This window comes from Coregonus lavaretus (genome assembly GCF_964263955.1).
Source record: "Coregonus lavaretus genome assembly, chromosome: 8".
Taxonomy (NCBI): domain Eukaryota; kingdom Metazoa; phylum Chordata; class Actinopteri; order Salmoniformes; family Salmonidae; genus Coregonus; species Coregonus lavaretus.
The window spans coordinates 58,804,383-58,817,763 of NC_139995.1; the positions used below are offsets into that span (position 1 = coordinate 58,804,383).

General features: G+C 43.4%; 2 protein-coding genes across 2 annotated transcripts in view; both read left to right on the plus strand.

The window, feature by feature from the left end:
• Nucleotides 1–2,645: 2,645 nt before the first annotated feature.
• LOC311134223 (histamine H1 receptor-like) lies at nt 2,646–5,027 on the plus strand (the record flags this gene model as incomplete). The annotated part of the gene is made up of 3 exons (XM_084167833.1): nt 2,646–2,734; nt 3,380–3,474; nt 3,577–5,027. Exons 1-3 carry the CDS (start codon nt 2,688–2,690, stop codon nt 5,025–5,027), a joined length of 1,593 nt encoding a protein of 530 aa, XP_084023959.1. The 5' UTR covers nt 2,646–2,687.
• A 3,832-nt stretch (nt 5,028–8,859) lies between these two features.
• atg7 (ATG7 autophagy related 7 homolog) overlaps nt 8,860–13,381 on the plus strand; it is a gene marked incomplete at its 3' end in the record, with an annotated part of 83,900 nt that continues 79,378 nt past the window's right edge. The window contains exons 1-4 of the mRNA XM_084167700.1: nt 8,860–8,926; nt 9,841–10,045; nt 12,185–12,239; nt 12,683–12,800. Coding sequence (XP_084023826.1) covers nt 9,880–10,045; nt 12,185–12,239; nt 12,683–12,800 — 339 coding nt within the window. The 5' untranslated portion in view covers nt 8,860–8,926; nt 9,841–9,879. The remainder of the gene's footprint in view (nt 8,927–9,840; nt 10,046–12,184; nt 12,240–12,682; nt 12,801–13,381) is intronic.

The following is a 13,381-nucleotide window of genomic DNA, read 5'->3' on the forward strand; positions in this document are numbered from 1 at the left end:
GCGTGGTTGTCCTGTGGTTATTTTCCCTACAACCTTCCCACAACGTTCTGGAAATTGGGCAGGATAGTTGCTTGGCTTTGCTCCATTCTCAGCGTATTTAAGGAACTTGACAAAATAACGTTACTTTCTTGGTATTTCCTTACTTTAACAATGCCTTACCTATAAGTTCAAACATGGTTAAGTTTTCAAAAACAAATTGTAATGTTCTAGGAATGTTCTCCAACTGGTTTGACATTGGGATTGTTCTGAAATAGTTCAGAGAACGTTAAGAAACAAGGTTCTGTGGGAATTTCAATACTTCAGCATAATGATTCCACCAGGTTCCCTCATGGTTCTATTTTAAATAATGTTCTCAGAACAGGGGGGCTAGCAGGCCAGAGGTGGATGAACGCCTAACCTAGCAGTGTTATTAAAAGCCTTATTGAAACATTCAGTGAAAGTTTTGAGTAAGTTATTCTAAAACCTCATAACCTATAATTTCCAGTCTCAGAACGTTTAATAAAACCTCCGGGAAAACTTTCAGGGAACCATAGTAAAATGTTCTCAGAACCTCCTTGCAACCTAAAAATCTATGTTCCCATAAGAGGCGAAATGTTCACTTCCGTTCTCAGAACATTTAAAAAGCGTTCAGTTTTACCGGTCAGGAAACGTATGCTTCGTTCCCAGAACCAATGGGAAGCCAAAAACGTACATCATCACAAATTCCAAGGAACCAAATGAGATATCTGGGTAATGGCTGCTAAATAGTTAGGCTAATGAGCAACAGACTGTTGTTGTGCTCTTTTGGTCAGAAAACCAGCAACTATTGTAGCGAATTTGGGGGGGTAGCCCGACCTGGACTCGAACCCAGGTCCAGCGACTGTCAAGCCAACACCTTAACTGTTATGACAAGAGGTCCAAACCTCTTGATGAGGTCGCTAGGTGTAGGTCGCTACATTACCCCCTTTGGGAGAGCATGTCGCCACGCTTCCTTCTACCAAATCCCTCATGTGTATGTGCCTCTTCAATGGCCCAACGGCTGCCATCCCACTTCTGACACCAATGTAGGGAATTCGGGGGTAGCTCAAACTCGGGTCCAGCATCTGTCAAGCCAACACCTTAACCGTTATGCCAAGAGGTCCGAACCTCTTGACGAGGTCGCTAGGTGTGGGGTTAAGGTCGGTACAAAATTGAAGATGCAATTTGCTAGAAACCCTCCGAAAACGAAATATTTATTTCATGGCTGGTTTCCATGTATACATATTGGGATCTCTGTGTAAACACACACAGGTGAAAACGGTTCCAAAACAAACAAGTAGCCTATCGTTTTCTTAACAGATGGTTATGAATCAGATAGGCTACCTGAAGATGAGAGACTATTTAACGACATTTCAGTAAATTATCTTAACTGATGTGTCCTTTAATAAGCTTTGTCTATGCCATTATGTTAGTCACTGAAGTAGATATACATAATAATCTGGTACCATTGTCAGAAAATCTTTTTAGTTCTTTAAAAGCATCCTCACCGTCTTGTCTTGGTTGTTCTTAAGGCCAGGTACCACAGGCTGAAACAACATTTTTGCAGCAATTTTGAGATTTGGGGGGTATTTTGGTTGTTTTAAATAGTACTTTCAAAATGTAAACATAAAAATGTCAAAAACTTCATGTAAATGTACAGTATATTATCTTTAGTTGATCATACTACCGTCATCAACATTTTATGCATATTACCAATTTAAATGTTTTACTGTCTTTGTACAGTTCTACAAACAAACTCACTGGCAGTTTAGGTTTTCAGCTGTATTTCACAAAGATAATGACTGTGTCCAAAATGTCACCCTATTCTCCCTAAGGGGCCCCGGTCGAAATTAGTGCACAAGGGAATAGGGTGCCATTTGGGACATATACTGTATAACTATGATAGAGCTGGCTAGGACTCAAACCGGCTGATGGGGGTATTGACTCATGGAGGATACAGTACTGGCTGATGGGGGTATTGACTCATGGAGGATACAGTTATTGCTGATGGGGGTATTGACTCATGGAGGATACAGTACTGGCTGATGGGGGTATTGACTCAGGGAGGATACAGTACTGGCTGATGGGGGTATTGACTCAGGGAGGATACAGTACTGGCTGATGGGGGTATTGACTCAGGGAGGATGAAGTACTGGTTGATGGGGGTATTGACTCAGGGAGGATACAGTACGCACTGATGGGGGTATTGACTCAGAGAGGATGAAGTACTGGTTGATGGGGGTATTGACTCAGGGAGGATACAGTACTGGCTGATGGGGGTATTGACTCAGGGAGGATGAAGTACTGGCTGATGGGGGTATTGACTCAGAGAGGATGAAGTACTGGTTGATGGGGGTATTGACTCAGGGAGGATACAGTACTGGCTGATGGGGGTATTGACTCAGGGAGGATACAGTACTGGCTGATGGGGGTATTGACTCAGGGAGGATGAAGTACTGGCTGATGGGGGTATTGACTCAGGGAGGATGAAGTACTGGCTGATGGGGGTATTGACTCAGGGAGGATACATGGAGACAGATTGCTGTGATTGCTACTGACATTTCCAACACTTCTGACATCATGTGAAGGAATCTAGAGGATGAAGAGGAGGAGGGGTGACGTATACATCCCATCGCCGTTGCTTCACAGAAATAATACTTAGATAAAGAAGTTATCTAGAGAGGAGCGCCATGATGGATTCTATTCAGTCTACACCTGATGTCTTCACCACAGATAGGTACTGCAACAACAACTTTGTCTGCTTAATGAAATTCTAGAAAGAGTGTACAAAATATTAAGGACACCTTTCTAATACAGAGTCCCCCCTCCCTTGCCCTCAGAACAGCCTCAATTCGTCGGAGCTTGGACTCTACAAGGTGTCAGAAGCATTCCACAGGGATGCTAGCCCATGTTGACTCCAATGCTTCCCACGGTTGTGTCAAGTTGGCTGGGTGGTGGACCCTTCTTGCTACACACGGGAAACTGTTGAGCGTGAAAAACCCAGCAGCGTTGCAGTTCTTGACACAAACAGGTGCGCCTGGAACCTACTACCATACCCTGTTCAAAGACACTTAAATCTTTTGTCTTTCCCATTCACCCTCTGAATGGCACACATACACAATCCATGTCTCAATTGTCTCAAGGCTTAAAAATCCTTCTTTAACCTGTCTCCTCCCCTTCATCTACACTGATTGAAGTGGATTTAACAAGTGACATAAATAAGGGATCATAGCTTTCACCTGGATTCACCTGGTCAGTCTGTCATTGAAAGAGCAGGTGTTCTTAATGTTTTGTACACTGCAGTGTTTGTTGTCATGGCTGTCGAAACTTTGGTGTATGAAATGTATTGGAGCCATGGGAGTAATTGTCTTTTCTTCAACAGCACCTTGAGAGAACCATACAATGAGACCCAACTGTCACCATCCAACTCAACCCTACCCGTCGAGCATCACAACAGCTTCCACAACACCCTACTAGGTGTGGACGTGTGCCTGTGCCTGTGTGTGCCTGAGCATATTGGGAAAGGCCCATTTCGGTTCTAAGCAACGGACAATAAAGTATCTATCCTATCTATTGTAGGACTCTTCCTGGGCTTCCTGTCGCTGCTCACCGTCATCATGAACATCCTGGTACTGTACGCTGTGAAGAAGGAGCGGACCCTCCACACGGTGGGCAACCTCTACATCGTCAGCCTCTCCGTGGCGGATCTCATCGTCGGGGCCACCGTGATGCCCCTCAACCTGGTCTATCTGCTGGAGGACGAGTGGAGCCTGGGGAGGGTCGTCTGTCAGTTCTGGCTCGTCGTGGATTACGTAGCCAGCACAGCCTCAATCTTTAGTCTGTTTATACTTTGTCTGGATCGGTATCGGTCCGTGCACGAGCCGCTGAGGTACCTGAAGTACCGGACCAGAGGGAGAGCTAGCGTTATGATCTCAGGGGCCTGGCTGTTGTCTATGATGTGGATTATTCCTATTCTAGGGTGGAGGTCGATTGCTACGGTCGATCTTAAGCCGGAGATGGAAAATAAGTGTGACACTGATTTCCGATTTGTTACGTGGTTTAAGGTTCTGGCTTCAGTGTTTAACTTCTACGTTCCCTCTCTGTTGATGCTGTGGCTGTACTCACGTATCTACACGGCTGTGAGGCAGCACTTCAGAGAGAGGGAGAAGTTTATCAATCCCACAGATTCCGTGGCGGGAAACCGTATCGGACACAAAGTCCAAACAGGAAATAGCTCCTGCAAATCTTCTAACAAGGAAAAGAAGGGAAAAAACAGTGACTTTGATCAGTACACTTTAGACCAGCCGTACGACTCCACAGACACAGCTGAAATCAACACACCCAGGGAACCCAAGTCTGGGAAAGACTCTCACTCGAGTCATTCACTGCTCAGAATGACAAAACGTCTAAGGACGACTGTAAAAGAAAAAAGAAAGAGCAACTCTTTTCAGGATTCAGACTCTGACCCTTTGAACCTGTCAAGGTTACCTCTCAGCTTCACACACGACGACAACAATGTGCAGGAACTGTACGTGTCCATGAGCGACATAGCCGTGCCGCCAAACTCCATGGCTAGCGTCTGCGAGATAACCCAGATAGCTGGTGTGCAGAGACACAACAACGATTTCACCCAGTCTCTGAATTCACCCCTGTCACCATGGCCCCAGGAGAACTCAGATCCTGATGGTGGTACTAACCTGGACGCTGTAGCCAATGCTGTGACTCTGAAGCATACCTGGCAGAAGTTCTGTGTCCAGTCCAGGAAGCGTATCCAGATCCTTCAGGTCCATAAGGAGCACAAAGCGGCCAAGCAGCTGGGCTGTATCATAGCTGGGTTCATGCTGTGCTGGATCCCCTACTTCATAGTCTTTATGGTCATGGCTTTCTGCCAGACCTGTGTACATCACGACCTACATATGTTCACGATATGGCTCGGGTATATAAACTCTACTTTGAACCCATTCATATACCCCCTCTGCAATGGGAATTTCAAAAGGGTGTTCAAAAAGATTTTACACATTAATTTGTGATGAAAGGTTTTCTGAACAGTGCCTTGAGTGGCCGGTTGCCCTTTCAGTTAATTTTTTTGGTGCTGCTTTAACTTATAGTGTATTCGGAAAGTATTCAGACCCCTTGACTTTTTCCACATTTTGTTACGTTACAGCCTTATTCTAAAATGGATTAAATAAATACAAATCCTATTCAATCTACACACAATACCCAATAATGACAAATTGAAAACAAGTTTTTAGAAATGTTTGGAAATTGATAAAATAAACAGAAATACTTTATTTACTTAAGTATTCAGACCCTTTGCTATGAGACTCGAAATTGAGCTCAGGTGCATCCTGTTTCCATTGATCATCCTTGAGATGTTTCTACACTTGATTGGAGTCCACCTGTGGTAAATTGAATTGATTGTACGTGATTTGGAAAGGCACACACCTGTCTATATAAGGTCCCACAGTTGACAGTGCATGTCAGAGCAAAAACCAAGCCATGAGGTCAAAGGAATTGTCTCTGAGCTCTGAGACAGGAGTGTGTCGAGGCACAGATCTGGGGAAGGGTACCAAAAATGTTCTGCAGCATTGAAGGTCCACAAGAACACAGTGGGCTCCGTCATTCTTAAATGGAAGAAGTTTGTAACCACCAAGACTCTTCCTAGAGCTGGCCGCCCAGCCAAACTGAGCAATCGGGGGAGAAGGGCCTTTGTCAGGGAGGTGACCAAGAACCTGATGGTCACTCAGACAGAGCTCCAGAGTTCCTCTGTGGAGATGGAAGAACCTTCCAGAAGGACAACCATCTCTGCAGCACTCCACAATCAGGCCTTTATGGTAGAGTGGCCAGACGGAAGCCACTCCTCAGTAAAAGGCACATGACAGTCCGCTTGGAGTTTGCCAAAAGGCACCTAAATGACTCTTAGACCATGAGAAACAAGATTCTCTGGTCTGATGAAACCAAGGTTGAACTCTTTGGCCTGAATACCAAGCGTCAAGTCTGGAGGAAACCTGGCACCATCCCTACGATGAAGCATGGTGGTGGCAGCATCATGCTGTGGGGATGTTTTTCAGCGGCAGGGACTGGGAGACTAGTCTGGATCAAGGGAAAGATTAACGGAGCAAAGTACAGAGAGATCCTTGATTAAAACCTGCTCCAGAGCGCTCAGAACCTCAGACTGGGGCGATGGTTCACCTTCCAACAGGACAACGACCCTAAGCACACAGTCAAGACAACGCAAGAGTGGCTTCGGGACAAGTCTCTGAATGTCCTTGAGTGGTCTAGCCAGAGCCCGGACTTGAACCCGATCGAACATCTCTGGAGACTTGAAAATAGCTGTGCAGCGACGCTCCCAATCCAATCTGACAGAGCTTGAGAGGATCTGCAGAGAAGAAAGGGAGAAGCTCCCCAAATACAGGTGTGCCAAGCTTGTAGTGTCATACCCAAGAAGACTCGAGGATGTAATCGCTGCCAAAGGTGCTTCAACAAAGTACAGAGGGAAGGGTCTGAATACTTATGTAAATGTCATATTTCAATTTTTTTTATTTGTAATACATTTGCTAAAATTTCTAAAAACCAGTTTTTGCTTTGTCATTATGGGGTATTGTGTGTAGCTTGATGAGGGGGGGGGGGGGGGGGGGGGGGGACAATTTAATCAATTTTAGAATAAGGCTGTAACGTAACAAAATGTGGAAAAAGTCAAGGGGTCTGAATACTTTACGAATGCACTGTATGTGTGCTTGAATGTTTTGAGTAACCTCAATTTGGTACCTTAACTTTGTATCGTTTTGTGAATATAATGCTTATTTATTGTAGGCCTAAATATTTCTGTTCCATGTATCAAACCCAAACCATAACACCATCCTTCCCACGCTACAGTAAGTGCCATATGTCATTGCGAAGGAACAGAAAGCCTTGCAATTCTGTATTTATTTATTATTTATTCTGAAAAACTCTACAGAAAAAGGCACAGAGACAGTTTCAATACAATCTGGTTCAAGTTCAAACCTTAATTGTCAATAATTTTGTGAAAATGGAAATGTGTCTTATCTCAAACAGCAACCATGCATTCCATTCTTCATGGAGTCTTATCTGACTTTTTGTTTGATTTTAGTCAGTCATGTGTCTACAATTACCAATAAAAAAGTGTCCTAACTGGTGTGGTTTGTTATGGAAGAGTAGCCTATGCAATTTTGCAAACTGTTGTACTGTACTTCCCTTACCAAAACTATTTATACAAAAAATACATACATCTCAAATTATTTCAGTTGTTTGTCTTGATTTGTGTGGGAGCTAGTTTAGACTAAACCTTACTGCTGTAACTCAGAGCTCACACTGTGCTAAACAACTAAAAATGATATGTTTACTTTCTACTATAAAAAAAAAAGTAGCTTTTTAACATTGACTAAAAACATGTTATTATATATAGCTCACTCTATGTAGACAAAATGTCAAAATCTGTAAATAATGTGTTGGCCACATCCTGAGTTGAGGTCATGCAAGCCACCATAATTATAGTTCTTTTTCTTTGGCCTGAATAATCTGGGTAAATACATTATTGGGGATTAAAAAGACTGATGGCCAAATATGTGAATAGCTGGACTACAGAGAATTACCTCTGAAGGATATACTGACAAACATCCAGACATTTACAACGATTTTCTAGTGTATTGGAATCACCTATTTCTCTCTGGTGGAACCAAATATATGACTCACAACCGGTCCCAATTCACTGCCTAACCCTCCTCCCCCGTTAGCCCTAACCCTTCACGGTGAGCTGATCTGTAAGGTGTTGGCTATTTGGTGGAAGCTCCACGTCTACACTGTTTATACCTAACCACTGTTCAGAACTGTAAACAAGGGTTAGGGACAAGGGGCTGGAGACAGGTCAGGGGCCCCTACTGATGACCATTGGCCCTTGTCCATCTAACTTATATGCACATAAGTGGTGGCGTGAAATTGGATAGCAATATGCTACTGAACCTAATGGAATGTAGCTAGTTTATCTTTACATGCTAAAAGTGAGGTGAATACTTTATTGATTAGGATAATTGGGAAATGATTAGAAGCTAACTGGGCTGTGGCAAGTTTGGTTGGTGCTGCATGAAAAACTGCCTACGCACTACCAGTTTAGCTGGTTGGTTTATTAACTCAACCAATTAAATAACCAATGAAGTTGAGTGCATGGAATGTGGCTCAACACGAAAATCCTAATTTGACGTGACTTCTAGAGCATTCTTTTCTACAGAAGACACGAGTATGTCCTCTCTTTTTGGCCTGTTTGAATGACTTTGCTCGGCTTCCTTTCCTGGTGCTTTTTGTCGTTCATTCATTAGTTAAGATAGCTTGTTTGTTAGCCAGGCATCATTGCTAGCTAGCAAAAAAAATAACTTTTATATGTTTTGTTGGCTCATCCGGGCAGCAACAGCGAGATGAGGAGTGGAGCGTACAAGTTTCTGTCCGTTTTTTCTTGCCTCATTGTTTGCGGTTTCATGTTCATGTTTTGGTTTTTCGTTTTTTACTCTATGGTACTTGCGCCATGACTTACAACTGGAATGCATTTGACAGTTAACTAGCTATTTAGCACAGACAGCTAGCTAAGTTAGCGAACGTTAACCCAGTCGGCAAAGGCGATTTTGTCCCACACAAAGCAACCCATACTGACAAGTTGTAGCCCGTAATAGTAACGTTAATCAAAAGTTTGCCTCCGAATTTAGCTAGCTACATAACAATCAACAGAAACAGTCAAATGTAGCAAGTTAGCGAACGGCTAACTAGCAACAACATTGTGCACATACCCATAGTGCATTGCGGCAACGACAGGCGGCCGATCACATGATCTGAATAAGGAAGCGAGGTTTATTTGGGTAAGTGTACCACGGGTAAAACAATCAATAAAATGTAAATACATTTCTCCCAGTGCTCAACAGCGGTATGTAGCTAAGTGTGGCTCAGTTAAACTTGTCGTGTTTTGGTGTTATGTGCATGACAGGAGCCTTGTAGTCGACTCCACATTGGAAGGTGGAACAGCATGACTACTCAAGTATTGTAGCTAGCTAGCTAGCTGTTTTCATGTAGACTGGCTATGCCAGACACCACAGCTGGCTGCTATAATCGTGTTGTTGAAACATAATATATAATATAATCAGATAATTCATATTTCCCAGGCAGCTGAGTATATAAGCTGTCAGATCAGGTGTGTGTGTGTGTGTGTGTGTGTGTGTGTGTGTGTGTGTGTGTGTGTGTGTGTGTGTGTGTGTGTGTGTGTGTGTGTGTGTAGAATACCCATAGACGTATAAGGTGTGAACTGAATAGTGTGTTGCCACATGACAGTTAGCTAGCTATGGACACCTCCCTAACAACACTACTGAAAAGCTCCTTTGTCATTCTGCCAACACACCCAGAGTCACACTACAATACATTATTGAAATGTTTAACTAGCTATACACTAACATCTCCAGTAAATAATAGTTGGAAAACTTTTGTAGTAGATGACCCATATGGAGTCCAATTGTTAATCAACATGCTACAAATCATGTAAATTAGCTAAATCAGTTCCTTAAATTGCTTCCTGTCATGAACAATTTGTGTCACGAGAAGTGACTTCTCTCTGCTCTCTTCCTTCATCTCTCTCCTCCTCTTTTCCAATCATCTCTCTTCCTCTCCCCCCCCCCCCCCCCCCCTCTTCCCCCCCCCCTCCCCTCTTCCCCCCCCCCCTCCCCTCTCCTCTCCCCCCTCCCCTCTCCTCTCCTCCCCTCTCCTCTCCTCCCCTCTCTCATCTGTGCTCTCTCCCTCTCATCTCTTATACCCCCCCCCCCCCCCCCCCCCCTCATGTCTTTTATATAGATCGTATCTGAGCATCAACGAACAGGAGCAGTGATAGAGATGGCTTCTGTGTCTGTAGACAAAGACAGTGCAGATCAAAAGCTGCAGTTTGCTCCCTTCTCCAGTGCCTTAGAGGCAGGCTTCTGGCACCAGCTCACTCAGAAGAAACTCAACGACTACCGACTGGATGAAAGCCCCAAGAATATCAAAGGCTACTACTACAATGGTGAGAAATGAAACATGGAGTAACAGTCTTGGAGCATTCTTGGGGTGACTGTCTGTCTCGACTTGGTTCTTCAATGTTGACACAAGTCAAATGGAGATAGATATACAGTGGGGAGAACAAGTATTTGATACACTGCCGATTTTGCAGGTTTTCCTACTTACAAAGCATGTAGAGGTCTGTAATTTTTTATCATAGGTACACTTCAACTGTGAGAGATGGAATCTAAAACAAAAATCCAGAAAATCACATTGTATGATTTTTAAGTAATTAATTTGCATTTTATTGCATGACATAAGTATTTGATCACCTACCAACCAGTAAGAATTCCGGCTCTCACAGACCTGTTCGTTTTTCTTTAAGAAGCCCTCCTATTGTCCACTCATTACCTGTATTAACGGCACCTGTTTGAACTTGTTACCTGTATAAAAGACACCTGTCCACACACTCAATCAAACAGACTCCAACCTCTCCACAATGGCCAAGACCAGAGAGCTGTGTAAGGACATCAGGGATAAAATTGTAGACTTGCACAAGGCTGGGATGGGCTACAGGACAATAGGCAAGCAGCTTGGTGAGAAGGCAACAACTGTTGGCGCAATTATTAGAAAATGGAAGAAGTTCAAGATGACGGTCAATCACCCTCGGTCTGGGGCTCCATGCAAGATCTCACCTCGTGGGGCATCAATAATCGTGAGGGATCAGCCCAGAACTACACGGCAGGACCTGGTCAATGACCTGAAGTGAGCTGGGACCACAGTCTCAAAGAAAACCATTAGTAACACACTACGCCGTCATGGATTAAAATCCTGCAGCGATCGCAAGGTCCCCCTGCTCAAGCCAGCGCATGTCCAGGCCCGTCTGAAGTTTGCCAATGACCATCTGGATGATCCAGAGGAGGAATGGGAGAAGTTCATGTGGTCTGATGAGACAAAAATATAGCTTTTTGGTCTAAACTCCACTCGCCGTGTTTGGAGGAAGAAGAAGAAGGATGAGTACAACCCCAAGAATACCATCCCAACCGTGAAGCATGGCGGTGGAAACATCATTCTTTGGGGATGCTTTTCTGCAAAGGAGACAGGACGACTGCACCGTATTGAGGGGAGGATGGATGGGGCCATGTATCGCGAGATCTTGGCCAACAACCTCCTTCCCTCAGTAAGAGCATTGAAGATGGGTCGTGGCTGGGTGTTCCAGCATGACAACGACCCGAAACACACAGCCAGGGCAACTAAAGAGTGGCTCCGTAAGAAGCATCTCAAGGTCCTGGAGTGGCCTAGCCAGTCTCCAGACCTGAACCCAATAGAACATCTTTGGAGGGAGCTGAAAGTCCGTATTGCCCAGCGACAGCCCCGAAACCTGAAGGATCTGGAGAAGGTCTGTATGGAGGAGTGGGCCAAAATCCCTGCTGCAGTGTGCAAACCTGGTCAAGACCTACAGGAAACGTATGATCTCTGTAATTGCAAACAAAGGTTTCTGTACCAAATATTAAGTTCTGCTTTTCTGATGTATCAAATACTTATGTCATGTAATAAAATGCAAATTAATTACTTAAAAATCATACAATGTGATTTTCTGGATTTTTGTTTTAGATTCCGTCTCTCACAGTTGAAGTGTACCTATGATAAAAATTGCAGACCTCTACATGCTTTGTAAGTAGGAAAACCTGCAAAGTCGGCAGTGTATCAAATACTTGTTCTCCCCACTGTATACATAGGCTAGATTAATTTGACATATTTTCAGACTAGTAAGAAAGAATTGCAAAATAATATCCAAGGGTGCATACTGCTACAATGGTGAGTTTATACCTATAGGCTACCTATACAATGACATATCTAGGCCTAAAAAAAAACCTGGCTTTTGGAACATTGTGTGACTGTCTTGACTTGGTTCAATGTTGATAGCTGTCTCAAGTCAAATGGAGACTACTTGTAAGACACAAGTTTGTGTACCTGTTTTTTTGATACCTGTGACTGATTTGTGTACCTGTTTTTTTTTTATACCTGTGACTGATTTGTGTACCTGTTTTTTTTTATACCTGTGACTGATTTGTGTACCTGTTTTTTTGATACCTGTGACTGATTTGTGTACCTGTTTTTTTTTATACCTGTGACTGATTTGTGTCTATTGTCTTCGATCTAGGCGATCCGGTCGGCCTCCCCACTCGCCTGACTTTGGAGTTTAGTGCATTTGAGGCGTAAGTATTACAGCTACACTCCTAGAAAAAGGGGTTCCTAAAGGGTTATGTGGCTGTCCCCATAGGAGAACCCTTTTTTGGTTCTAGGTAGAACCCTTTTTTGGTTCTAGGTAGAACCCTTTTTGGTTCTAGGTAGAACCCTTTTTGGTTCTAGGTAGAACTATTTTTGGTTCCATGTAAAACCCTCTGTGGAAAGGGTTCTATCTGGAACAACAAAAAAAGCGTTCTTCAAAGGGTTCTCCTATGGGGACAACCGAAGAACCCTTTTGGGTTCTAGATGGCAGCCTTTTTTTTTTTTTTCTTCTAAGATTGGAGATATCGCACCTTTTTGACCGGTACAGTATGTCTTCTATCTCTCTAGTGAGGGCTAACAAATGGAATATGGAGATACACAAAATGAATAAGGCCTGTGTTCATGATGTTGGTCCTGTTCCATTATGTAGGGATGGCCCCAGCCCAGCCCGCTGCTGTCCCGTCACAGGGACCCTGTACAACACCAACACACTTGAGGCCTTCAAGACCTCAGACAAGAAAGCACTGCTGGAACAACAAGCCATGGAGGTGAGGCCCAATGATAGACATACAAACATATATTACATACGTAGAAATACAGTACATGCAGCACCCAGTCAAAAGTTTGGACACGCCTACTCATTCAAGGGTTTTTCTTAATGTTTTTACTACTTTTTTTTTTACATTGTAGAATAATAGTGAAGACATCAAAACTATGAAATAACACATAAGGAATCATGTAGTAACCAATAAAGTGTTAAACAAATCAAAATATATTTTATATTTGAGATTCTTCAAAATAGCTACCATTTGCCTTGATGACAGCTTTGCACACTCTTGGCATTCTCTCAACCAGCTTCATGAGGTAGTCACCTGGAATGCATTTCAACTAACAGGTGTGCCTTCTTAAAAGTTAATTTGTGGAATTTCTTTCCTTCTTAATGCGTTTGAGCCAATCAGTTGTGTTGTGACAAGGTAGGGGAGGTATACAGAAGACAGCCCTATTTGGTAAAAGACCAAGTCCATTTTATGGCAAGAACAGCTCAAATAAGCAAAGAGAAACGACAGTCCATCATTACTTTAAGACATGAAGGTCAGTCAATACGGAAAATGTCAAGAACTTAGAACGT